A 27,029-nucleotide genomic window follows, 5' to 3' on the forward strand; every position below is an offset into this window, starting at 1 on the left:
TAGGGGTGTACTAGTACTATTGGTATGTGGTTTTCTATATATATTTGAAAAGTGCGTCATCCACGTTTCTGGTTGGATAACAGGGTAGCTTTCCATTTCTTGGGGGCTACTTTTGTCTGACACTAATTTCCAGAATAGATTAAAATCCTTCTCCTGGAGCGCCACAACCATCCTATTCCAATTCCTATTCGCCCATTCTTTTTTTGCGTTTTTAAGTACATCTTTATATACAGTCCTGGTCTTCCTTATCTCTCTATAATTCCCTTCTTTAAGTGCTCCCAGTAACTGTACCTTAGCTTGACGGCAGGGGTTGGAGAACCACCTTGGGGTTTTAATCACAGTCTCTAACCGCTTCCTTATCGTCTGGAAATGAGGTTTTAATCGGGTGATCAAGGTATTGTGGAGATAGACCAAGTCTACTGATTTGATATTTATGTGTTTCAGGGGAGAAAGTGTTGTTGCAACTGATCTATAGATCGCTAGCTGGAAATTTACATCGCTTTCAACCCGATCCCATTTCACATTTTTACGATCATTGGTCCTTGGGGGCACTATTTGAAGTCCACGTTGACAGTGTCTTAGAACTGAATAAGATAGTGGAGAAGGAGGTGCTTAAGGCTAGATGGTCACTATCAGTACGAGGGAGAACTATCATGTCAGTTAGGGATTTCCAGAGGGCGTCATTTACTAAAACATAGTCCAGGTGGCTAGTGTATATGCCTCTCCTATATGTAGGTGACGCCGGGTTATCTGATCTGGTATTCCCATTTACTATTCTTAATCCCTTAATTTTTATTAGGTCTTCTAGTAGTTCTGAGGCTCCTCCTTCTTTCTTGGATGTAATTTGTACCAGCCCTGATCTATCCCATGAGTCTGTGAATTGAGTACCCTCTTGCTGATTGCCATCTCTGTGATTCAATTTCATATTGAAGTCGCCCGCAACAATTAGGCCCCGTCCATTAGGTAGGCAGTTAAGAAAGTCTACTAATGAGCTCATCTGGACGGTCTGGGTCCTTTGGGTGCCAGGTCTAATATATAAGTTTACAATTATTATGTTAACAAGACCTTTAGCGGTACTGATTTCAACCGCAACAGCTAGTAAATCCCTTGTAGGGGATACTATCTCTTTTACTTTTGGGAACAGATCGTGTTTTAACCAAATTATCAGACCTCCTGAAGCCCTACCTGATGGTGATGGAAGTGCAGCCTTCTGGAAGGTTCAATAGCCTTCTCTGTTTATTACAGATGGCGCCCATGTCTCCTGTAATAAAATGATGTGGTGTTGGTCTATAAGTCTACACCAGTCAGGATTAGCTGTTTTCTGAGTCAAGCCTGCCACATTTCAAGATAGGATCTTAATCGGTAAGTCATGGTCATACCCATTTTCTGGTAGATTTTCCCTAATCTCATATAAACGAAATATTTCTTGCTGGGACTTCTCCTTTGGCGAGCCACTACAATATGTTTTAGGCTCTGCTCCCAGGATATTAAATAAGTCATTTTTTGTGTTATAAGGGTCGGGGTTGGGTATGCCATTGCTCCCAACTTCAACGGCGGGAGCTTCAACGGCAGGGGCTTCACGTCAATCTATGTCTGAAGTATGGCTATGCTTTCGATCCCTTCTCTGCGGGCAAGGATACTGGGCCATTATAGTGTTGATTCTCTCTTGTGCGAACCGATTTGTCAATGATTGAGGAATTCTATCAACGAGTGTCATTTGGGAAGAGGTAGCCGGTCTCATTCTTTCCTCAAGTGCCAAAAGGCCCTTGACTAAATTCTGGCTGGTCAATTTTATCCCTATGAGATCTAATGTTGGACCTGTTTTTGTGAATCTCTGCGCCATGACTATTTCGTCCCTTATAATGGATCTACACTTCTTTGTCCTTCTTATCCAATGTATAACTTTATTTTTAAGAGATTCCTCTTGTTCGAATTGGTCTTTGCTTAACTTGGGAACGTTTGTTATGTAAATATCATAATCATTATGTCTAATCTGATTTTGGAGGTTATTTCCCAAGAAGCGTTTGGAGCTTTTATCTAAGTGTCCTTCTCTGTGCATCTTCCAATTAGTCCCTGTGTCCAAAGGTGGATTGTAATTATTATGAAAACACGCTACAGGAAGTGCATTGTTGCCCCCTTGAGTAATCTGTGTTACCATTTCGACCCATTGACCCTTACACCTCTGTGGGATGGGTGGTTCCGATATTACAACTGACTTTGGCAAGGAGTTAGGGTCTACTTTTTGTGATGTCTTCCTTATGTCCCCAATTACTGCAGATATACCGTCCAGCTTCTCATATATCATGTGGGTGAATGATGTTAGATGTTCTCTAAGACTTAAGATTTCATCTCTTATCTGTGCTAACTGGAAGTCGGCTAGATGTTCTTTCTGAGTAGGTATGACTGGAACTGGCTCCTCAGTTCCTCTTAGGGTGGTTCTCTCTGATTCAGCTGGCAATGGTAGAACAAGGGGTAAGAAGCGATTATTGCAGTTTGGCAGGGGGGATACACCATCTTGCTGGTTAGGCAGATTTAATTTAGGGCTCTCTGTTGGATTCTTATGAATTTCTAACTTCCTAAGTTCTGTGCTGGAGCCCTGGGGTATAGATATCTGCGGGTCTCTATGCACAGGAGCGAAGAAAGATTTTATATCGTTAGAGGAGGAAGGAGCATCTTTCCTACGAGATTTTGAGGGTTTAGTGGCTAACAAACTCTCCACTTCCTCTATAAGATCGTCAATTTGGGTGAGCGTGCAATTTTCGGCCGCGTGTCGAGGTGCTCTTTTTGCCCTTCCCTGCTCAGTAGGATTACTGGTAGCTTTCCTTTTTCCCATCTTAATAAGATATTAGCCTAGAAAACGTTATAACTAAGGCAAGAGGGAGAAATTATGAATACCTTGGCTAATGTATTCCAGAAGCCAATAGGCCCTAATTAAAAAGTAGTGCGATATGGGTGCGATTGTTTGTACTTTAATAAACCCTGGCGCAGTGCTTTTTAGGGGGCATCGCATTTGAACCTACCTAATTCAAAATGTTAGGGGGGTGGCCCTGCCCTGGCTCTTCCTGGCAATGACGGGCCCGCCCTTGGCCCGGGCTTTGCCCGGGCGCCGCCCGCGCGCGTCCCGCACGGCGGGAGCGCAATTGAAATTTAAAGGGCTCCTGCCCTCTAACTGGCTCCTGGTGTCCCGGCAACAGTGCGCTCCCCGCGACGGCGGGAGCGCGATTGAAATTTATAGGGAACTTGTATTATTAACAGCTCCTTGGGAGTGTCAGTATACTGTTTAATCTCTGTTCAAAGAGGTTTCTTTATAAGAATTCTAAAGCACTATAGGTGTCTGTTTTCTAAGTCCTTCTTGTACTGTCAAATAAGTTAGCTGTTGATCTACACTGATTGTGGTGTACGTTCTGCTTACACCTATGATATGGTAGAATCAGTTTTTTTTTATTTTGGTAAATTGGATACATTGTGTAGGACAGTCACACTTTTTGGCATGGTTACACCCACTTTTTGCCTGTTGTCGGTGTGCTTAGACTGTTTTCACTGGGATCCTGTTAACCAGGTCCCCAGTGTTTGTGTTCTCTCATCTAAATTTGGTTACCTTAGTACCCTTTACACCCCACGCTCTTTATTTATATTCATCTGACCTAATTCTTGTGAATCCTTTGGTCTTTCTGTATATGGTTCACAGATTCATTTAAATCAATGCATTTAGCCCCCCGCATCTTTCAAGGGCAAAGGAGATATTCTACAGGTTTATCACTAAATGTCATTTGAAACGTAGGATGGAAGATTAATGATTGGATAGATAGTTGTGCGTGCTGGGTAGAGGATTCTCCAAATGAGTGGTTGCTTGTCACGGTATGGTAAGTCCTTATAGCTGTGCCTTTGATGTAGCAAGCAAGACTCCTGATAGAGCAATAGAGCATAGACCACAAAGCAAAGGGAAGCCTCGGTGGCATTTTTGAGAAGAGGTTTCATTTCAAGAAATATGTGAGTAATCCATTGGTCCTCAATACACAATATTGCTATGAATATGATTATCAAGACGATGCATTGCTTGAAGGTTTGGTAGTTCAACGTGTCTATGTGTAGAACATTATTTTGTAGCTTTAGGATTATGCTTTTTCTCTGCAAATCCTTAAATAGACTGGTTGGGTCCCTCGCTAATCTTCCTGGTACCTTCATGACTAGACAGAACAAATAACTGACTAACAGTTACAGATACTGAAGTACAAAATATATTGTAGTATTTCATTAATTGTAGTCAGCACAGTGGGTATTAGTGCAATGTAATTTTCTTAATGAACACCATCAAATGGACCACAGCAGTACCTACTATTTAAAACTTAGAAAACTTCAAAATACTTATTTAGTAGGTGCTTTACTGTAGGAAAATGCCCCTTTTGGCATTGTTACCCTCCCCCCCACCATCCTCACACACTTTTTGCCTGACATTGATGCTAACTTGACTGAGTGTGCACTGGGATCCTGCTAACCAGGCACCAGCACCAGTGTTCTTTCCCTAAACTATTCCATTGTTTACACAATTGGCACATTCCTGGCACACAGCTAAGTCCCTTGTGAAAAGGAACCAGTGGCATGAAGGGCGTTGTGGCCTGGCAGGGTACCTAAGGGCTGCAGCATGTATTTTGCCATCCTAAGGGACCCCTCACCAAACACATACACACTGCCTTTGCAGCTTGTGTGTGCTGGTAGGGAGAAAAAGGTAAAGTCGACATGGCATCCCACTCTGGGTGCCATGCCCACCAAATGCTGCATGTGGCATAGATAAGTCACCCCTCTAGCAGGCCTTGCAGCCCAAAGGCAGGGTGCATTGTACCACAGTTGAGGGCATATCTGCATGAGCAATATGCCCTTACAGTGTCTAAGTCCATTCTTGTGCAGTGTGGCCAGATTACGTACATGGGCTGGGAGTTTGTCATTACGAGCTCCACAGCTCCATGATGGCTTCACTGAAGACTGTGAAGTTTGGTATCAAACTTCCCAGCACAATAAACCCACACTAATGCTAGTGTTGGATTTATTGTAAATTGCACCCAGAGGGCATCTTTGTGATGCCCCTCTATTTTACACAGCCCTCTAGTGTAGGACTGACTGGCCTGTGCCAGCCTGCCACTAACAGACACATTTCTGACCCCATGGGGTGAGAGCCTTCGTGCTCTCTTGGGTCAGGAGCAAAGCCTGCTCTGGGTGGAGGTGCTTCACAACTCCACCCTGCAGGAACTGCAACACTTGATGGTGAGCCTCAAAGGCTCAGGCCTCCTCTGTTACAGTGCCCCAGGACACTCCAGCTAGTGGAGATGCCTCCCTCCACCCACCCCCTCCCACTCCACCCCCACCAGATCAAGCCCCACTTTTGGCGGAAGGTCCAGCAGGAAAATTAAGAGAAACAAGGAAGAGTTACCACTTCAGCTAGGACCACCCCTAGGGTGTCCATAGCTGAAGTGACCCCGTCCTTGCATATTCCTCCATCTTACTTTGGAGGAGAAGGACCTATAGGGATCAGAATGTGCCCCCCCCAAAGGGAGTGGGCACAGGAAGGGTGTAGCCATCCTCAGGGACAGTAGCCATTGGCTAATGGCCTCTGACCCTTGTAATGCCCTTAAATCTAGTATTCAGGGGCACCCCTGACCCTTGCTCTTCAGATTCCTGCGACCTCAAGAATAGGAAGAAGAAGGACTGAAGAGCCGACCCCAGCCGTGAAGGATCCAGACAACAACTGACTTGGCCCCAGCACTACTGGCCTGTCTGTAGCTTCAAGACTCCTGCTACAAAAAGTTGATGCATCCTACAGGACCAGTGACCTCTACAAACCCCCAGAGGACTGATTTCCCTGCAGAGGACCAAGAACTCCTGGGGACCAAGGCCTTGTCCTCAAGAAACACTCCAGAAGGACTCCAGAACTGCTTTGGATCCTCTAACCCTGCTCACTCTGCACTTGATGCCCATGGCCTGGGTCCAGGTGGCCCACCAGTCCAGAGTAGGTTCCTAGATGATTCCAACCTCTAGTCCACCCTGGGTTGACCCCTTCTGGCCAACACGACGATGCCTGCAGCCTGAATCTGGAGGACCCCCCTGACTGCGACTGGATCCGACAAAGATTCCAAATGCCTAAAAGTACCCCTGCATCCACAACCCCCTGGCCTTGGAGAATCTGACCGATGGTCTAGCAAAATCCAGCTGACACCTTTCCTACTCATCCAGTCTTTGGTTTTACGCAACTGACCCCCTGGGCCCCGTCTGCAGCATCTTTGTGAGCCCTTGGGTTCCTCCTTTGAAAGGCATTGGGCGCCCGACGCTGTGTTTGCACGTTGCACTGGGCTGCCCCTGTACGGCTGGCAGTGTGTATTTAGTGCTGACCTGTGGTTCCCTGGTGCTCACCTAAATCCCCCCGTCAGTGCCCTGAAGTCGAGGGAACTTACCTGCAACCTTTCTCTTTCCGAGTGCCCCAAGTCCTCATAGGATTCCATTGAAAACCCAACACTAACTTTGACCTGTGCACCTGGCCGGCCCTGTGTTGTTGATGGTGCACTTTTGGGATCAACTTGAACTTTGACCTGTGGACATCCTAACCCCCGAAGACTGGGATCGTAAGTTTAGTACTTACCTGTAAACTGTGCTAACACTTTCCTTCCCCAGGCCTGCATTGGTTCCTATGAGAAATTGCACTGTGTCAACTTTTGAAATTTAAAAGTGTTATTTACTTGTAAACTGTTTTATCTGCAAAACCTAAACAAAAGTGCATTTGATAAACTTGCAACAAAGATCCCTCTGGTTCTAGAAATAAAGTAAACAAATATATTTTTAGTATATAAAAGCTTTGGCCTGGAATTAGTCATTGAGTGTCTGCCTCATATCTTGACGGTAAATGCTTTGCACTACCCTCAGATAAACCTGACTGCTCCACCACGCAGCCACAAACGAGAGTGTTAGTATTATTCTCTTTAGCCTCTGTTGAACCTTTGGGGATCCACTGGACTCTAGACACCATACCTAAATTTGGTATAGTACATACAGAGCCAGCTTCCTACATTTTCAACAAGCTGGTATCAAAAAAAGCAGGGTATTTATTAAAACGAAATGAATTATGAATACTGTGAAGAGGATTTCTTCTGCAAGATCAGAACAGATCAGAAAGTGAACCATATGAGATTATAAATAGGTAGAGAATGTTAGAGCAAATCAGATAAAACTTATCATCATTTCTAGGCACAATGAATGGGAGGATGCTTTCTCTTGTAAATTGCTCTGTGATGACACTATTATGTTGCTATGTGCAAACTCACCATCTCGCACAGTGATCCATGTCCTGTTTGGTTTCTGTATTTGTCTAGAATGTAGATATGGAGGAGGCAGCTGGCCATCAAGAGCAAGAAAGAAGGCGTTCTTCGGCGGATTCTGGTAAGTCAGAAATTGGTCTTCATGTTCTTTGATTGGTTTCAATATCAGTAATTCAAAAGACCGTGCCTTTCCTAGTGGAATGCAGTGTATAGATGGAGTTGGATACTTATTTTTCGATAGAAGACATTTCATCACATACATTTATGCATTACATGTTGTAGGTGGAGTAGGATACTTTTGTCTAGATAAAAGATCTCTCATCAAACATGTTTATGTGTTACATGTTTTTTAATACTTAATTCTTCGTTGGTGTTTTCTTATGTGTGTTGGCTTCTTGTTTCATTTTATCTCATATTTGCCCTACATGTGTGCGTCTGTGTGTGCATATTTATGTATAATGCAGTGATTCTGCAATCCCTGTATGAATGCCGGTCTCTAGTTTCTTTACAATCAGCAACTTATGACACATCCAGTCGCTAATTGAAGATGTCAGAACTCGACTTTCATAAGTTATTGCAGTCAAGTCCAGACAGCACAATGCCAGCTGACAGAGCCAGCAGCTGAACTGAAAAGCAAGTCAGCTCACGGAGCATTTGTTTAAAGCAACAAACATGGTTGCATTTTTTTCTTCTGCAATATTTTTCTGGCTTAAAGTGACTATCAGAAAGAACAAGTTAATTTTTTGCACCCCTTAGATAATTATAGCAAACTTAGAATCTTTCTGCATGTTTCTACCCATTCTGAGCTGCTACAGATTTATTTTAAACTTACTTGTATTTAACTCTTTCTACTATCTTTTTGCAACAAATATCTAACAGGTTTTTGATGTGTTTAATTTTGCACTAAAGGTTCTATTTTTATTCTTCATGACCAGAGTCTTGAAGCAGAGTCAGTGCCTTGTTTGTTTGATAGGCCTGGAGAGGTAGATGAATGTAAGGGGTTCACGGACCCCTATGGTTACTAGCTCACCGATGAAGAAAAGGACAACCGGTATGAGAAACTGGCAGAGGCCAGTGGGTTGGACACCTCATCTGACACTGGCCTGGTCTCTCCTCCTACCGATGCTATTGTAGCCTCTTTTGTAATAGTAGCGCTCAAGGCAGATGAGGTCTTGGATCTTCATTTGCCTACAGTGGCAGTCAAGTCGATGTCTTGACGGAGGTGATTCAGGGAGGAGTCTCCCCTTCTGCACCTCTACTCCCCTTTAATAAAGCCCTTACAGGTGTCCTACTTGGGCCCTGGTCCAAGCCCCACACAGGGGCTCCTGTGCAAAGGATGATAGCCCCCTCCATCATCTCACTCCTGGGGACCGTAGATTCCTTACTGAGCACCACACCCTGGAGAGCTTGGCGGTCCTAGCCTCCACATCCAGGATTAGCCTCAGCATGTTCCCTACCATTCCACTTAATGGGGAATCCAAGAGGCTGGCTACCTCTGGTAAGAGGATTGTCTCTTCTGCCAGACTAGCACTGTGGTGAACACTGACTTCATGTTTGGCTGTCATTACCAAATGAAATGGGTCTCAGTGTGCAAGTGCTACCTATGGTCTCGGAAGTGGCCCAAGCCATTCTTACCCAGGCTATTGCTGGTAGGTGACATGCAGCAAAGTTCACCATACGGGGTGGGCTTGACCCGACCGACTCAATGGACAGAGAAATTTCATCGTCAGTGGCCTTGAGGCACAATGCTGGCTAAGAATGACTGGCTTTTCAGGGGATGTCCAGCCTTCCCCCAAGAACATGCCCGCTAATGGTTTTTGCCTCTTTCGAGGGCTTTAAGGACAGCAGAGCTATGGCCAGGTCCTTGGTCTTGTCTGTGGCTCTTCTTCAACCCCAATCCACCTTCCTCCCCTTTTGGGGTCATGGAAGGTGTCTCCAGCTGTGAACCACCACCACCACGGCCAGCAGGCTGTAGGAAAGTCACTCTTTTTGGCATGGTTACCCCACTTTTTTCCTGCTATCAGTGTGCTTGGACTGTTTTCACTGGGATCCTGCTAACCAGGACTCCAGTGATTGTGCTCTCTCCCTCCGCATTCGGCTACCTTGAACCTTTGTGCACTCCACAATTGGCATACTGGTGTCCCCTTATAAGTTCCTATTGTATGGTACTTAGGTATCCAGAGCATTGGGACACCAGGGGTCCTCCATGGGTTGCAGCACGTATTATGCAACCCATGGGAACCCATGCAAAATATGTCTGCAGGCTTGCCATTGCAGCCTGTGTGAAAAGGTGCATGCACCCTTTCACCACAGGTAACTGTAAGTCACCCTATGATGGGCCCTTCCAGCCCAAAGGGTAGGGTGCAGGTTCCTGTGTCTAAGGGAACCCCTGCATGAGCAGAGGTGCTCCTAAGAACTCTAGTTCCAATGCACTGGACTTCATAAGTGCAGAGAAGCCATCATATCCGTGTATTGGACACAGCTGTATAATGATAATTCCGAACGTGGGCATGTTTGGTGTCAAACATGTCGTAATCATACCCCAATAATAATGCCAGTATTGGTGGTATGAATCCATGCACTCTGGGGGCTCCTTAGAGGACCCCCCAGTATTGCTCCTACCACTCTTCCAGGATTTTACAGGCAGTCCATGCTACTGCCACCCCTGACAGGTCTCTACACTCCTGCTGCTTGACCAGCTCAGGCAGGGGAAGGCAGAACAAATGATTTCCAGTGGAGGAGGGATGCAACACCCACTTCTGTGGGAAAAGGTGTCACAAGGCTGGGGAGGAGTAGCCTCCCCAAGTCACCGGTTTGCTTTGAAGGGCACATTTGGTGCCCTGCTTTCATAATCCAGTTTGCACCAGTCCAGGGAGCCCCCGGTCACACTCCGGCATGAAAATGAACATAGGAAAGGGGAGTGACCCCTCCCCTGTCCATCATCACCCCAGCGGTGGTGCCCAGAGCTCCTCCAGGTGGCCACTTAATTCTGCCATCTTGAAACCAAGATTTGCAGAGGCCCCTGGGAGCATCTGAGTGGCCAGGTCATGAAGGTGACGTCACAGCCCCCTCCTGATAGATGGTCACTTCACCGGGTGACCAAACCCCTTTTAGGGCTATTTAGGGACTCCCTTGATGGTCGGTCCCCAGATCCTACAGCAACGTGGAACTTCTCTTCAGGTGTGCTGACTGGGCCTCACTGCGACCTTCTGTGCCTGCTGCCAGCAGGTTGCCTGTGGGGGATGCAAATGCTTCACTTGGCTCTCCCGACTGCTGAGGGTCACCTCAGACTCCCCTCCTTGGGTCAAGTCCCCTGGGTCTTGCTGGTCCTCTTCAGCCTTGCAACCCTTCTTTTGGTCCTCTTGCATTTGTCAAGGCTTATTGGTGGTTCTTCTGCACCACTGACCATCTGTGACCCAACAGCCAATGTGGGACACCATCTGCACCACTCCAAGGACTCTTCTTCAGCTCCTAGGCTCCACAGCTGGTCTTCTTCTTCCCTTGACCACCTGGTTCTGCATCCACAGAAGGGTGGGTAGTAGCTCCTGCCCCCACTGGACACTTCACCATGAACTGGACTCTGTCCCCTTCTTTTGCAGTTCCTCTTCTACCGGAATACACCTTTGTTTTCTTCTTATCTGGTCCTGCACTTGCACAATCCTTTTTCTAAGTCCTTCTGCTAGTCCTTGGAAAGACCAGGTAATTACCTCTGTTCTCCTGGTCACTCGGGGTCACTTTGGTTCTCACCTCTTGGGGTTCCTAGTTCCCCCAGCTCCCCTCTAACAACTCCACATCCTTGGGTGGGGGACTGTGTCTCGCTTTCCACTTCCTTAGTCTATGGTTGGGCCCTCCTTGAGGGCCCTTTCTATTTTTACTAAGTATTGCCATTGCTTGTTGCTTTTATGCTAGTTTACTGATTGCCACTCTTTATATAATTAGTGTGTACCTACCTCCAGTTGGGGGTAACTGCCTGTTAGTATTCTAGTGGTGTGTTGCTATAGTAACGTACCATTATTTTTGTAACACTGTGTCATGTGTGATAAGTTCCTGTGTGACTATAGTGGTATTGCACCAGCTTTGCATGTTTCTTAGAAATGTCTTGGCTGCTCATCCACTGCTACCTCTAGAGTACCCTGGCTTCCTAGACACTGCCTACACTTCACTAATAGGGGATACCTGGACATGGTATAAGGTGATATACCATAGGTGTCCATCACACACCAGGCCACCTTCCTACATTGATGGTGCAGCTGTGAGATACGACACTTGCAATTGCCTTACCACTTTTGTCACTATTAGCTTTCCACATAAAAGTCCAATACTAGTTGTTATGACACACTGCACTTAGTGATGAGGATCACTAGTCTCTTAGTTTGGGTACGATGGGGTCTCGCATAGCCCTTTCTCCAAACTTTCAGGGAGTCTAGTTATTAGAGTAGTTAGGTGCACCCACACCACTCTAGCAAGACGTCTTCAGTGGAAAACACAACTGAGGTCCCAGACTCTCAATATGAGAGCTGTACTTTCCAAGACTTAAGGGAGATGTGTGTTTCCAGGAAGCTCAAGACAGGGCGAAATATCAATAACAGTCTACTTCTGGGGTTACTACTCCAGGCTGACCAAGACAACACAGGTAGCCAGGAGGAGGAACAAGTAGAGGATGTCCCTCCAATCTTAGACAGGGGAGACGTAGGCTACACTGAGGAGGGCCAGGAGGAATCTGGGGTACTTTACAGCCCTCAGAGAGTCCCCAGAAGAGGGCATAGGTCCTCCTCTGTCAACACCCATGTCTCATCAGTATATGATGGGACCCACTGCTCCAGCTCAGAGGAAGATTTCCTAGATAGGGAACTTAGGAAGCTGATATTGGAGGAGGCCAGGCTGAGACTGCAGCAGCAGCAGTTAACCCTAAATAGGAGAGGAAGAGACAATATTTGGGGTTAGTTCCCCATGGTGGCAGCAACATCAACTTCAGGGACCCCAAAGTCAGTGAGGACACCTCTGACTCTAGGAATCTGAGCAATATAGTTTCACCTTATAAGGTGGGAGATGACATCCACAAGTAGTTCACTACCTTAAGGAGGGCCTGTAAAGTACAAAGGGTCCCTCAGAGATAGTTGGCAGCAATCTTGCGGCTCTCCTTCTCTGACAAAGACAAACTCCTCACTGTCAGAGAGGAAGATGCAGATTATTATACAGCAGTTAAAAATGCACTCTTAAAAGGATTTGGGCTAACCACTGAGCAATATAGGACCAAGTTCAGGGAGACAAAAAAGGAGTCCTCCCAGGATTGGATAGACTTTGGGGACTGCTCTCTTAAAGCTCTGGGAGGCAGGTTGCATGGGAGCAAAGTAAGTGATTACCAGGGATTGTACAATCTAATTTTGAGAGAGCACTTTCTTAACAATTGCATTTCTGATCAGCTGCATCAGTATCTGATGGACTCTGATCTGACCTCTCCCCAAGAATTGGCAAAGAAGTCAGACAAGTGGGTCCACACCAGGGTGGGTAGGAAAGCTCACACTGGGGGTGACAACAATAAGAAGGATTCAGGTAAGAACCAGGACAAGGGTGTGGGCAAACCTAAATAAAACAAGTCTTCATCAGGCCCACAAAACTCTTCTGGGGGTGGGTCTAAGTCCTCCTACTCTTCCCAAAAGAAACCTTGGTGCTACATCGGTAGAAAGCCAGGCCATAGGGCAGGTGACAGCACCTGTCCTAAAAAAAGTACCAAGCGTTCTACCACTGCTATTACCGCTTCTACCCCTAGTTCCCCTAGCAGCAGCAACAATAGTGGTAGCATTATTCATTCCAAAAGTGAAGCTGGGCTCGCTTTTGGTGCTGTAGTGGGCTCTGGGCTAGTCAGAGAGACCACTGAGGCTGTGTTGGTCTATGAGGGCCGCATTCACCTTGCCACCCTAGCTGCCTGTCCTCTTTATATGGGCAGTATCCCTTGATAAATGGTGTTGAGGCTGAGGCCTACAGGGACACAGGTGCCAGTGTCACTATGGTGACTGAAAACTGGTGTCACCTGAACAGCACTTACAATAACGCTGTCTGCCACCCCATGGCAGTTATTGAGTTTAGCGAAAGGTTACTGGCTCTAAAAAGGTTGTAGTGTCCTCTGATCTACCTATAGAGTGTCTGCTAGGTAATGACCAGGAGACTTCAGCTTGGGCTGAAGTGGAATTGGAGGCCCATGCAGCAATGCTGGGCATTTCTGGGCATATCTTTGCCCTGACCAGAGCATAGGCCAAAATGAAAATGGATTAGAAAGCCTTGGAGCCTGGAACAATGGCCCAGGAGGCTCCTAAAAAGAAAGGCAGGCAGGGTAAATTGTTACCTCCTGCCTAAGCTTCCACTGAGGATTCTACTCCTGATGGAGAGGAATCTACTCCTTGGGTGGAACCTCTACCACAGAAGCTCAAAACTGACACAGCTGAGCTCTTGGGTAAAGAGGGTGCCACCAGGGAGGAACTCAGTTTGAAACTGCAAACCTGCCCCATACTGGAAAGCTTAAGGCAGCAGGCTCAGGTACAAGAGGCAGGGGGTGCCAGTGGTACCCATAAATATACTGGGATAACAGTGTCCTTTATTCAGAAGCAAGGGACCCTAATCCTAGTGCCACCAGGAGAATGGTCATCCCTCTCAAATATAGGGAGTCCCTGTTAACCTTGGCACATGACATACCCCTTGCAGGTCACTTGGGCCAATGCAAGACGTGGGGCAGGCTTGTCCCTCACGTTCACTGGCCCCACATGTCCAAAGACACCAATGAGTTCTGTCGCTCATGTGTCACCTGTCAAGCCAAGCCTTTGAGAGGGTTGGATGGATATTGTTGGCCCCCTAGACCCTCCAACAGCCTCTGGAAACAGAGTCATACTGGTGGTGGTGGACCAGGCCACAGGTATCCAGAGGCCATTCCTTTTAGGACCACTAAAACCCCTAGAGTGGCTACGGCCCTCCTGGGAATCTTCTCCAGGGTGGGTTTTTCTAAAGAGGTGGTATCAGACAGAGGTGCAAACTTCATGTCTGCTTACCTTAAATCCATGTGGAAGGAGTGTGGTGTCACTTATAAATTCACCACTCCTTATCATCCAAAAATAAATGGGTTAGTTGAAAGGTTAAAAAAAAACTTCAAAGGCATGACAGTGGGACTCTCAGAGAAACTCAGGAGAAGGTGGGATTTCCTGTTACCTTACCTCCTCTTTGCCTACAGGGGGGTTCCTCAAAAGGGAATGGGCTACAGCCACTTTGAATTTTTGTTTGGAATCCCTGTTAGGGGTCCACTTGCCCTTGTGAAAGAAGGCTGGGAGCATCCTCCCAAGCCTCCGAAACAGGACCTAGTGGACTATGTATTGGGCCTCAGATCTAGAATGGCCGAATACATGAAGAGGGCATCCAAAAATCTTCAGGCCAGCCAAGAACTGCAGAAGCAGTGGCATGACCGGGAGACTGTGCTGACTGTTTACCAGCCAGGACAGAAGGTGTGGGTCCTGGAGCTTGTGGCTCCCAGGGCACTCCAAGACAAGTGCAGTGGCCCACACACTATTGTGTGGAGAAAGGGTGAGATCACTTACCTGGTGACCTAGACACTTCTAGGATCCCCCAAATGGTGCTTTATTTGAATTGCCTGAAACCCTATTATGATAGGGCTGACATGACTTTGCTCATGGCCACTGATGAGGGACAGGAAGAAGAGAGTGACCGTCTCCCTGAACCCTTCTCCCACAATACTGTAGATGGGGTTGTATTTGCAGACTGCCTCTCTGAGCAACAAAATAAAGATTGCAGAAATCTCTCATGTCAGTTCTCTGAACTGTTTTCTTTGACTCCTGGTCAGACTACATGTTGTGAACACGCCTTGGGGGACAGGGTCAAGACTGATTTGCATATGGCTGGGTCCAAACTGGAATGGCATGGGCAGCAAAAAAACGATGGATTTAGGCCCAGATCACTGTACTGGGGGTGAATGTTTGACAATGTTCAGCATTCCGTCCATCACTTGTTGTTTTTGCTTTGTCGCCCTAAGTGGGAAGGGTATGCCCAGACGTGGGTCCCGTGCTTCCCATGCCACTGGATTCAAGCTAGCCTGGCTGATGAGGGGTGAAACCCCAAAACTGGTCCCAGGATGCTTGTTTCCAATCCAGGGAAGACCTGGCCTACCAGTTCGGGCTGGACTGTTCCCATGAGGAACAGGGTCAAGACTGATTTGCATATGACTGGGTCCAAACTGGGGTGGCATGGTGAGCAAAAGAACGATGGATTTAGGCCCAGATCACTGTACTGGGGGTGAGTGTTTGACAATGTTCAGCATTCCGTCCATCACTTATTGTTTTTTCCTTGGAAAGCTTCAGCACAGCTTATCTAGACAATATATCTGTCTTGAACTACACCTGGTGAGGATCACCTGGTCCACCTTGAGATTGTACTGGAGGCTCTACAAAAAGCAGGCCTTACTATTAAGGTATCAAAGTGCCAGATAAGACAGGGAAAAATGGTTTATCTGGGCCACCTGGTAGGTGGAGGCTATATCCAGCCACTCCAGGGCAAAATCCTGACAATTCTGGATTGGACTGCCCCTACAACTCAGATCCAAGTCAGAGTCTTCCTAGGCCTGACAGGGTAGTACAGGAGGTTCATTAGGAATTATGGCTCCGTTGTAGCCCCCTTAAATGACCTCACATCCAGAAGGTTGCCCAAGAAAGTTTGATTGACAGCTAGCTGCCAAAAAGCTTTTGATGACCTGGAACAGGCAATGTGCTCTGCTCTTATACTAAGAAGCCCTGATTTCTCCAAGCAATTTATTGTACAGTTGCCTCTAGAACCACCTCTCTTCAGAGGAAGGTCTTGAAGAAAAGAAAGCACAGACAAAATGGACAAATGGTGAGCAAGATCTACCTCAGCAGGTAGGAAAATTCCTATTTGTTCACCATCAGCATCTACATTGACATTAACAGTTCTGCCTTTGTCACATCAAGGTCGTCAACTGACATCGAGAAGCACACCTCTGTCAACGGCGACATCGAGGGACATAAGTCAAAAGCCATCATACATCATCAACCACCGACATCAACAAAAGAAAAGTCCCCACCGGAGGTCGCTCACTGCTCGATGTCAAGCCAGCACGTCATGCTGATACTCTGTTGAGGATACATCATGGCCCATCGACGTCAAAACAACACTTAACGGCAAAGACCACGACTCCAACTACAGTCCAGCGATCATCGACGTCAAGGCAAAGGTTTATTTCTCTGTCGACGGCAACCAGGCACCACTCAACATCGAGACACGCACATGTAGCATCACCGTCGACGTCAAGACATCGTTCGACGTCGAGACATTGGTGTTCACGGTCTCCACCGAGGACATTGCAACGTCGTTCAATGTCAAGACACACCTCACCTATTCCATTGCATTAGGCATCATGTCACATTTTGACATCGCAACAGGGCCGTTCTCCTTCACCACAACACCGTTCAACGTCTACACATCACCCACCGGCGAGGACTGCTTCGCCTACTGGTTCTCTACAGACATCTGTTGCTCAAAGACATGAATCACATGCAAAACCATAGGAAATAAATCTTCTCTGGCATCCTGGAGAGCTTCCTCACAATTGGTAGCATGAAATCAAGTTTCACCATTTAACCTTTCACTAAGGTGGTTTGAGAGTCTTCGCTAGAGCCGGACCCTCACAGTCCGGACTCACAGTATTCTCAAATCTATTCACCCTCAAGACCAAGGACACCATCACTGACCGAGGCTGGCCCTCTATGTAGTGTGCAAAGCTAGGCACACCATGCAAGGGGTCCAGGCCACTGCATGTTGGTTTACAGGGTTATCAATTTAGATCACCTAATGCTCTAATTTTTAAGGTAGCTTGGTCAAGTAGTAAGGCCAATCTTGGAGAAGTGCAAAGTATTTGTTGTACCCACAGCATCAGTCTTGCAACTCACACACTCAAAGGAATAACTCGAGACAAATTTATAAAAATACTTCACATTTTTATATAAATTTTAAGACCAAGATCAACAGAATTGGGTAAGTTCTTTTCGAGATATGAATTTTTGAAGTTTAATAAAAATAGTATTTTTTTATAAGTAATTAGGCACCATAGGAATCAATGGAGGATCACCTTTAAAAATATATATAAAATCGTACAGTTGGTTTACCAAATTCTTCTTTTGCAGGTTGGTTTTGGTCGGTGGGCACATTGTGCCAGCTGGGAGAAGTTCGGGTGGCTCCCATTTCTGGCAGGAGCAGTGGAAAAAAGTCTCTGGATCTGATGCAGGGCCGCTTTGAGGGACCACTTGGAAACATCACTGCAGGGTAAGTTCAAAGATGGTTCCTTGGGGTCAAGGTCGCAAGGAGTGGGGGACCCTAAGGGCACAGCAGGTTCTTCGGCGCAGGGCGGCCGGGTGGAGAGTGAATCGGTGAGCCAGGAGCTGTGCCCAAGGATGCCCTCAGAAGCAGGAGGTAAGTTGGTTTAAGGGTCATTTGCAGGGCAACAGGGGCACTCTGGCGGAAGGTCCATGGTGTTCCTGAAGTCCCCCAACTGAGGCTTCCTCCTGGTCCTTTAACAGGACTGTTTTCCTGAGTGCCCAATGTTAGCTAACCAATACCCAGGTTATCTAGCTGCAACATCTGGTTCAGGAGTTAGCGGCTGGTCAGTGAAGTAAACTTTACCGGCTTTCTGGTTCTGCTTTGGATTAGGAGTCATACCTCCACTCTGGAGGGAGTTCTTGGGCGATTGGCAAAGCCTGGTGGACCTCTGGCTTTTTGTAGAGCTGTCCAGTTGTCCAGCAGCTCCTCAGCATGATTGTCGGGTCCTGGGTGCAGCAGGCACAGTTTGGTGCCTTTTCTTTTGTGCAGCAGGTCCGCAGTCCTCGTGCTTTGGTTCCTCTTGGTGCTGGTCTTCTTTTTGTCCATCAAATCTGATTCCCTGGTCTAGGGATGCCCACTAAATACTGTATTTAGTGGGTGTTTTACGGGGAACCTGGTAGTGACCAATGGGTCATCTACATTAGGGTGGCTACACCTACCAAGTGACCACCTCCGATGTGCAGAAGTCACTTTCCGACACCTGATTGGCTAATGTCCTTCCATCTAATATGGAGGGAAATTAAATGGACTGTCCAGCTCGTTGGCAACACCTTAGGGGTGGTGCATGCCAGGTGTGTCTACTCCCCCAATACTTTGTGTATTTTCCCACCATTGCACCCACCAAAAGTGGGGGTTGCAAAGGGGACGGCCATCTGCTGCTAGGAACAGGCCTGGGGGTCAAGTTTCAAAGGCCATAGGCCCTTTGATGCTAGCCGCCAGGACAGTGCACATTCCTGAGGGCGGGGGTGCTAGCACTTCCACCCAGGAAGGGCTTTGTCCGCAAACCAGAGAGAAAGAGGTGGTATCAGACAGAGGTGCAAACTTCATGTCTGCATACCTTAAATTCATGTGGAAGGAGTGTGGTGTAACATACAAATTCACCACCCCTTATCACCCCCAAAGAAATGGGTTCCTTAATACTCAGACCCAAGTCAGAGCCTTCCTATACCTGAATGGGTTCTACAGAAGGTTCATTAAGGGATATGGCTCCATTGGTTCCCCTTAAATGACCTCACATCCAAAAGGATGCAAAAGGAAGTTATCTGGACAGCTAGCTGCCAGAATAAGGCCTTTGATAATCTCAAACAGGCCATTTTCTCTGCTCCCATACTAAGAAGCCTTGATGACTTCAAACAATTAATTGAACAAACAGATGCTTCTGAGGTAGGGATAACGGCAGTACTTTCTTAACTAAATGATGAGGGCCAGGATCAGCCTGTTGCTTTTATAAGAAGAAGGTTGACCCCCAGAGAAAAGCGTTGGTCAGCCATTGAGAGGGAGACTTTTGTTGTGGTCTGGGCTTTGAAGAAGGTGAGGCCATACTTGTTTGGCACTCACTTCCTTGTTCAGACAGACCACAAGCCCTTCCTATGGCTTAAGCAAATGAAAGGAAAAAATCCCAAATTGCTGAGATGGTCCATTTCCCTATAAGGAATGGTCTATACAGTTGAACATAGACCTGGGAGTAACCACTCCAGTGCAGATGGACTCTCCAGATATTTCCACTTAGACAATGAAAACTCAACTGGGCAAGGTTAGTCTTATTGTCCTTCATTTGGGGGGGGGGGATGTTTATGTAGGAAAGTACCCTCTCTTTGGCAAGTACCCACTTGTTGCCTGCTGTTAGTGTGTTTTGACTGTGTTCACTGTGATCCTGCTAACCAAGACCCCAGTGACTGTGCTCTCTCCCTTTAAATTTGGTGGCTTAGGATTTAGCACACCCTACAATTGGCATACCCAGGACATAGGGGTGCGAGGGGTTCCCTAAGGGCTGCAGCATTTATAGTGTCACCCATGGGAGGCCATGTAAAATATGCCTGCAGGCCTGCCATGGCAGCCTGCGTGAAAAGTTGCATGCATCCTTTCACCACAGGTCACTGCACCAGGTCACTGTAAGTCACCCCTATGGTAGGCCCTTTAGCCCAGAAGGTAGGGTGCAGGTACCTGTGTGTGAGGTCACCCCTGCATGAGCAGAGGTGACCCTATGAACATCAGCTCCATTACACTGGACTTCGTAAGTGCCGGGAAGCCATTTTACCCATGTACTGGACTTACATTACCTGTGTCCAGCTACATAATGGTAGCTCCGAACATGGGCAAGTTTGGTATCAAACATGTCAGAATCATACCCCAATATTGGTTGTATGATTCTATGTACTCTGGGAGCTCCTTAAAGGACCCCCAGTATTGCTCCTGCCAGTCTTATGGGATTTTTCAGGCAGCCCGTGCTGCTGCCACCCATCAGACAGGTTTCTGGCCTCCTGCTGCTTGACCATCTCAGACAGAGGAAGGCAGAACAAAGGATTTCCTGTGGAACTTTGAAATAGGTGTTACAGGGCTTGGGAGGGGTAGCCTCCTCAAGTCACCGGTATGCTTTGAAGGGTATATTTGGTGTCTTGCCTAAACAGGTTTGCACCAGTCCAGGGACCCTCGGTCCCTGCTCTGGCATGAAACTGGACAATGGAAAGGGGAGTGACCACTCCCCTGCCCATCACCACCCCAAGGGTGGTGCCCAGAGCTCCTCCAGGTGGCCACTTGATTCTGCCATCTTTAATCCAAGGTGGACAGAGTCCCGTGGGAGCAACTGAACGGCCAGGTCAGGCAGGTGATGTCACAGCCCCCTCCTGATAGATGGTCTCCCTTCTAGGTGACTAATCCACCTTCCTGGGCTATTTAGGGTCTCCCTGTCGGGTGGGTCCTCAGATTCGACATGCAAGATTCCAGCAGAACTCATCTGCATCGTTTACTTCATCTTCTGGCCATCAGGACTGCAACTGAACCCTCCAGGAACTGATAATCTGCAACTCCAGGGACTACTTCGCTCTGCAAGATTGTTTCTCCAGCTCCTTCCAGCAACTGCAACATTTCCCTGGCTGTGCATCCTCTGAGGGCAACAAGTCTTTAGTCTGCACAAGACGTAAGAAGGAGTCACTCCCCTGTATCTGCAGGCACCAACTGCAACCACGACCGGCTGCATGGATCCTCTCTCCTCCGGAACTGCGTGGATCCTGCACCACCGATGGTGGTCTGGAGTGGTCCTCTTGGTCCTCTCTCCCAGGTTTCCAACTTGGGAGACGATAAGCCCTTGCCTTTCCTTGCAGGACAGTACTCCTGTGCACTGCAACTCTTGCAGCTACCAAGGCTTGTTTGTTCCTTCTCCAAGGGATCTTCAGGGTCCGTGTAGCCCCAGCCTCCAGCACTCTTCCCTGCAAAGCACAGTCTCCTGCCTGCTGCTTCAGCGACGTGGGACTCTTCTTCATGTGTGCTGAGGGGGCCTCACTGAGACTCCTGTGTCTGTTGTTTGTGGGGCGCCTGTGGGGCTGCCTCCTCTTCTTGTGATGCTCCAAGCTGCTGAGGGCCACCTCGGACTCCCTTACCTGGGTTGAGTACCCTGGACCTTGCTGGTTCTTTCAGCCTTTCAAAACCCTCTTCACTGACTCTTGCTTTTGCCAAGGTTTGTTGGTGGTTTTACAACACCACTGACTGACTGTATCGCAACCGCCGATGTGGGACATCACTTGCATCACTTCTGGACTGCATTGTCTGCTCTTCTGCTGCACTGCTGACTTTCTTCATCCACCATCGACCTGTTCCTGCATCCACAGAAGGGTGGGTAGTGGCTTCTGCCACAGCCGGACGCTCCAACTCAAACTGGTCCCCTTCTTTTGCAGGTTCTCTTCTGTTAGGATCCACTTTTGGTTTCTTTCAGTCTTGTCTGGGCCTTGCACAGTCCTTTTCCAAATTTCTCCTGTGGGTTTGGGAAAAAAACAGGTACTAACCTCTTCTGGGTACACCCTGGTACTTACCTTTTGGGGTTCCTAGTTCCTCCAGCTCCCTCCTACTGATTCTACTTCATTGGGTACCACCATATGTACTGCAAGAAACAGGGTGAGGTTTTGGTCCCTTTGCCAGGAGGCCTTGCATCTCTGAACATGGCTGGACCGCTGTTTTGCTTTACTGCTGACCAAGCTGAAACACACACACACACTGAAAAGAATCTCTGGAATGCACCTCTCAGTCTAAAGAAGACATTTATTAAATCACTGTGCAAGGCTTGTAAAGAGAGGTCAGAACAACCGAAAGTTCACGTTTAAAATGTGCGCAATAATAAAATGAAAACATGTACAAAGAATCTTCAATCCATAAACAGAAAATATATACATGTAAAGGTACAGATACCTATATTTATATATATATTCATACAAAATGCAAAGCAAATTATTAGTGAAAATTAATCATCATGGGGCCCAGTTGCTCCTTCATGTTTCTCTCAGTAGCTTCAAGCTGTAGACTCCAAGATCAGCTGTCAGGATAAAAAAGAGATCTACCCTTATGGGATTTCAGGCATTGATGTCTCGATCCTGACTGAAGTCTCTGAATCTCCCTACCACCAAACCTGGGTCTCTAATATACCTTAAACAAGCCAGAGAGGAGATTTCTAGAACCGCCCAGCGCTTCGCAATTGGTTATTCAAAAATGCTGACTACTTCAGGTCAGTTTCGAAAGGAACACGTCAGAATTGGCCAAGATCCCAAGATGCCCTCTCTGAAAACAAAACCGTTCCCTGCCGTACCATAGACATCATCCTAGCACATTCTTATCTTCCTAAGCCCTTGGTGAGAAAGAACACACAGACACGCAGAAAAAAACATGATCAAAAAGCACATTGTATAAAGTGGACATGGAAAAATACTTGCAGCTTTTAACATGGCAGTGGCTAATGCTAAAATAAAGTCAATAGGCAAAATTAAGCTGATGGTCACTAATGTGACGGTGTGCTACGAGGCTAAGTGCAACATGGAGTCAGTGGTCAAAACACAAATATCATTACAACCGCCAAGGAACTTTCTGGCAGGATCGTTGAATGCCAGGGCAGACAGCCTCAGCTGTCGGTACCTAACGGATCATTAATGGCAGCTACAGCCTGATGTGTTGCCAGGTCTCTTCTACAAATGGGGAGAACCTTGGGTCGATCTATTTTTCACCACCCTGAATGTGCAATGCTAGCACTTCTGCAAGTTGAAGTTCCCATGGCTTTTCTCGCTCAGAGATGCATTCCACTCCTGTATGCCTTCCCGCGATACCACTCCTGCCCTTCAAGAAGATTGGGACAGATCAAGTCATCCTAGTGCCTCCAGACTGGGCATGGACTGCCCCTCCAGGAGGATCTGCTGTCGCAATAGGATGGTTGGGTTCTCCACTCCTGCCTTCTCAAACGTCACCTTAATTGAGCTGCAACAGCTGAACTTGTTTGACCTTCCTCTGGAGGTTGTTGATGTCATTATGTCAGCCAGGCATTCCTTGATGAAAAATGTATACGCCTTGTGTTGGGGCAAATTTGTGGTTTAGTGCAGCACTTGCCAGATTGACCTGCTCCTGGCCACACTGTCTGAAGTCTTCTAATTGGTTCTGTGTCTCACCCTGCAGGTCTTTGCCCTGGGCATGGCTAAAGCTTATCTTTTGGCCCTCTTGCCATTCTTACAGTTGCCTCATTAGCCCTCTTTCATCTGGTAGGGACTTCTAGCTGTAGTTTCCTTACCTTTGAATTTCCCCATGCGTCAGATTGGATCTGGAAACTTTTGCTTGAGCAATACCCCTTTGCGTGCCGTCGGGTGGCTCTGTTCGGTTCCACGTGACATCATTGATGCCAGATGTGACGTTGCTGTCACCTATATAGGTGCTACCCAGGCACGCGGATGTCAGTCCTTTTCTTTTCACACCAACCAGCACAGATCCAGAGAGAGCTACCCCGCTTTTGTTTTTTGACAGGCTTTTTTCAACGGTTTGTTGAGTATTTTTGTTACTGTGTCAAGGATGACATCCAGAAAGGTAGGTTTCAAGCCATGTGGTGCCTGTCACCATGCCATGTCGATTGCAGTCCCTCACCTTGTTTGCCTATGGTGTCTCCAGCGTGACAACCAGTCCGGCGCAGGTCCTCAGAGATCACGGCCCCAGTTGAGGAGAAGGTTGCAGAAGCACTCCAGGAGCCCAAACATCTCTTCTTCCTACTCAAGGTCCTTGGGAACTCTGGAAAGAGGCACAAAAAGAAGTCTAAAAGTACTTCGACTTTGCCTTGTCCATCGGCTGATGCGATGAGTTTGGAACATTGACATTCCAAGCACAGTTCTGCAGGATTGATGCCTGGTCCGACTCCGCACTTCCCTCCATTTCCAGGAGCCAGAGTGACTCCCACTCCTCCAGTGTGCCTCGGGCCCCGCAGAGTCAGAGAAGGCCCTATCAGGTACCGCGCCAGAAGCTTCAGCATCAGCTGCGATGGGGTCTCATGGATCCACATCTGGACTGGCACCGGTCGTACCCACGCAACCTTCTCTGGTTCCCGTCATGACACCAATGCTTCCGATACCGCTGCCTACCGATGTCACCAGCCCCGTTCTGATTCCAGACAATCCGGAGCCGGAATGGCTTTGCTCAATGCTGCTTCCGGCAACAACAGCACCCATAGGTGCCAGATCGTTGCCTGAGCATTATGTGCAACAACCAGGCATGGAGGAAGATTTGGGAGGGGTCACTGGACCCTTTAAAACACCAATTAAAGAGATCTACTGACTAGTATGAGGAACTAGGAGAGGCCAGTGGGCTGATCACCTCTCCAGATACTGGGTTTCCCCCTTCCCACTACTGTGGCTACGGAGGAGAGAGCTTCTTAGGCAAAGATGGTCCATAAGGCAGCAGAGGTCCTCCACCTCGAACTGCCCTCAGTGGCTGTCAAGACTAACCTCTTGACTGAAGTGATTCAGCCTGGGGCTTCTACTTCTGAACCCCTCCTGTCCTTTAATGAGGTACTTACTGATGTCCTGCTGGGAACTTGGTCCAAGCCCAGCACTATAAATAGGATGATTGCCCACCACCACCATTGCCCTGCACTGGACAACCCTAGTTTCTTCAGTCAACACCTCATTCCTGAGAGCTTAGTAGTCCAAGCCTCAACTTCCCACAGTACACTCCCTCCCGCTCCCTGGAGAGGGAATACAGGAGGCTGGACCAACACCTCATACTTAATGGGGTATTTCTCACACACCTTATGGGATATGGGTGAGCAAGTGCTGCCGCAGGTCCCGGAGGAGGCCCAGGCCATCCTCTTGTGGCCAGTGAAAGACAGGAGAGATGCAGCAAAGATCACCGTTAGCTATGGCCTGGATATGATTGAACTGCTGGGCAGAGAGGTTTCATCGACGGTGGCCTCATGGCCCGACGCCTGACTGAGAACATCTGGCTTTTCGGGGAATGTCCAGGCAAACCTTATGGATATGCCTGTTGATGGGACTCGCTTGTTTGGCTAGAGGACAGACTTGGCGCTAGAGCTCTTTAAGGACTCTCAGGCTACGGCCAAGTCCTTTTGTGGCCGTGGAAGGAGCGTATCACCGCCCCAGCCCTATGCTAACCACCATCCTGCACAAGCCTCCTGAGGACATGGACATTGCGTCTTTAGTTACCACAAGAAAGTATGGGGTTCACCAATGATGTAGAGCTCTGTACACGGGGATATTCCGTGAGCTCATGGACCTCGTTGGGTACAGAGACTGCGTGGTGTGGGTGCTGTAACAGGAGTATGAGGGGGGAGGAGGGGAATTACCTTTTACGGACTAGGTGGTCTCACACACTATATAGTGTCATGCTTCATCGTTTGACCACCTAGCCCCACCCAGGTAGGACAGTACCACCTGGGCGGACTCAACCTCACCGTTAAAGGAACGGGAGGGAGTGCGTAAATACATTTTTTCTGGAGATAATGGGATCCTGCTAAGCTAGGGGGATATAAAAGCACCTAGGCAGTTGCCTGTGTGTAGTCTACACTTTTATAGTTGTAACTGCTGGTGCGACTAAAAACAGGGTGGGACACCACGGTGAGAACAAGGACTCACTGGGTCACCTCACTAAAAGTTGTCCGACATGTTTCTGCCCTCTACTGGGAGACGTGAAAGGTCTCGGGGCATTCTTCAGGGCCTAGGATCCCTAACTATCATGCCTAGTGCAGATAGATAAGCCTCCCCTCAAAAGGGTGGGGGGGAAATACAATAATGATATATTTATAGATAGGGCCTACCTTAAGCAAGGCACTACCTCGCGGAGGACCTAATGATTGAGGCAACTAGCCTCTGATTCCAGGAGGGGGAGTGTCCCCTTATAGTCACACTTGCATCAAAGGAGGTGCTCGCTGTGCGCCTATCCCGACCCCTCGCTGGACCGCATTGTTTCTTTAGACCTAGAGGGTCTTGAAACCAGAAGTCATCTGCCACCCAGTCCCCAGCAGCTGCAACCTCCAAGCCCTCCTAGTGTGATTCTGCAGGACCATGCTGGCCGAGTTGGAGGGAGAACTCAACATCATCTCTTCCACTGGCAGTCCCTTACATTGGACACTTTGGTTCTACAGATCATCTGGAAGGGCTATGCCCTCCTTTTTCAATCCTTTCCTCTGCCAATACTGCCAACATTCGAACAGCTGTCAGAGGATCATTTGTCTCTGATCTGAGAGGCAGATACTGCTCTCTTGGCCAAGGGAGCTATAGAGAGGGTCTCAATATCAGAAGTAGGCAGTGGTTGTTATTCCTTCTACTTTGTGTTACCCAAAAATAACAGAGGTTTTCACCCTATTCTAGACCTGCGGACCATCAATCTCTTCCTCGTGAAGGAAAAGTTCAAGATGCTCACCTTGGCTCAGGTTTTGTCTGCCCTAGACTAAGAAGACTGGTTGGTAGCGTCGGACTTATTGGATGAGTATTTTCACATTTCCATCCTGCCTGCTCACAGGTGTCTCCTGCTGTTCAAGGTAGAACAAGAGCACTTTCAGTTCATTGTGCTCCCATTTTATCTTACCAGTGCCCTTCTGGTGTTCACCAAGGTGATGGCGGTGGTTGCAGCTCATCTGAGCAAGTTAGAAGTTTCAGTCTTTCCTTACCTCAACGACTAGCTGTTGAAGGGGGACTCACCCCAGGTTGTTGTGTCCCACCTCCAAACAACGGCAGACTTTCTGCATTCACTGAGGTTCACTATAACCGAGCCAAAGTCACACCTGTCTGCCTCTCAGATGCTCCCTTTCATTGGAACTAGTCAAAAGCAGACTCCTCTCCCTTCCCCAACCAGACCTTACAGTGGTGACAGATG

The 27,029-nt window shown here is 47.7% G+C and overlaps 1 protein-coding gene across 1 annotated transcript in view; it reads left to right on the forward strand.

Moving 5' to 3' along the window:
- The window catches only part of CARMIL3 (capping protein regulator and myosin 1 linker 3), a 1,220,401-nt gene that overhangs the window by 1,025,667 nt on the left and 167,705 nt on the right, over window positions 1-27,029 (forward strand). Inside the window, exon 35 of the mRNA XM_069238205.1 lies at window positions 7,356-7,422. Within this exon, the coding sequence (XP_069094306.1) occupies window positions 7,356-7,422 (67 nt within the window). The remainder of the gene's footprint in view (window positions 1-7,355; window positions 7,423-27,029) is intronic.

The sequence above is a fragment of the Pleurodeles waltl genome, chromosome 6 (assembly GCF_031143425.1).
Source record: "Pleurodeles waltl isolate 20211129_DDA chromosome 6, aPleWal1.hap1.20221129, whole genome shotgun sequence".
Taxonomy (NCBI): domain Eukaryota; kingdom Metazoa; phylum Chordata; class Amphibia; order Caudata; family Salamandridae; genus Pleurodeles; species Pleurodeles waltl.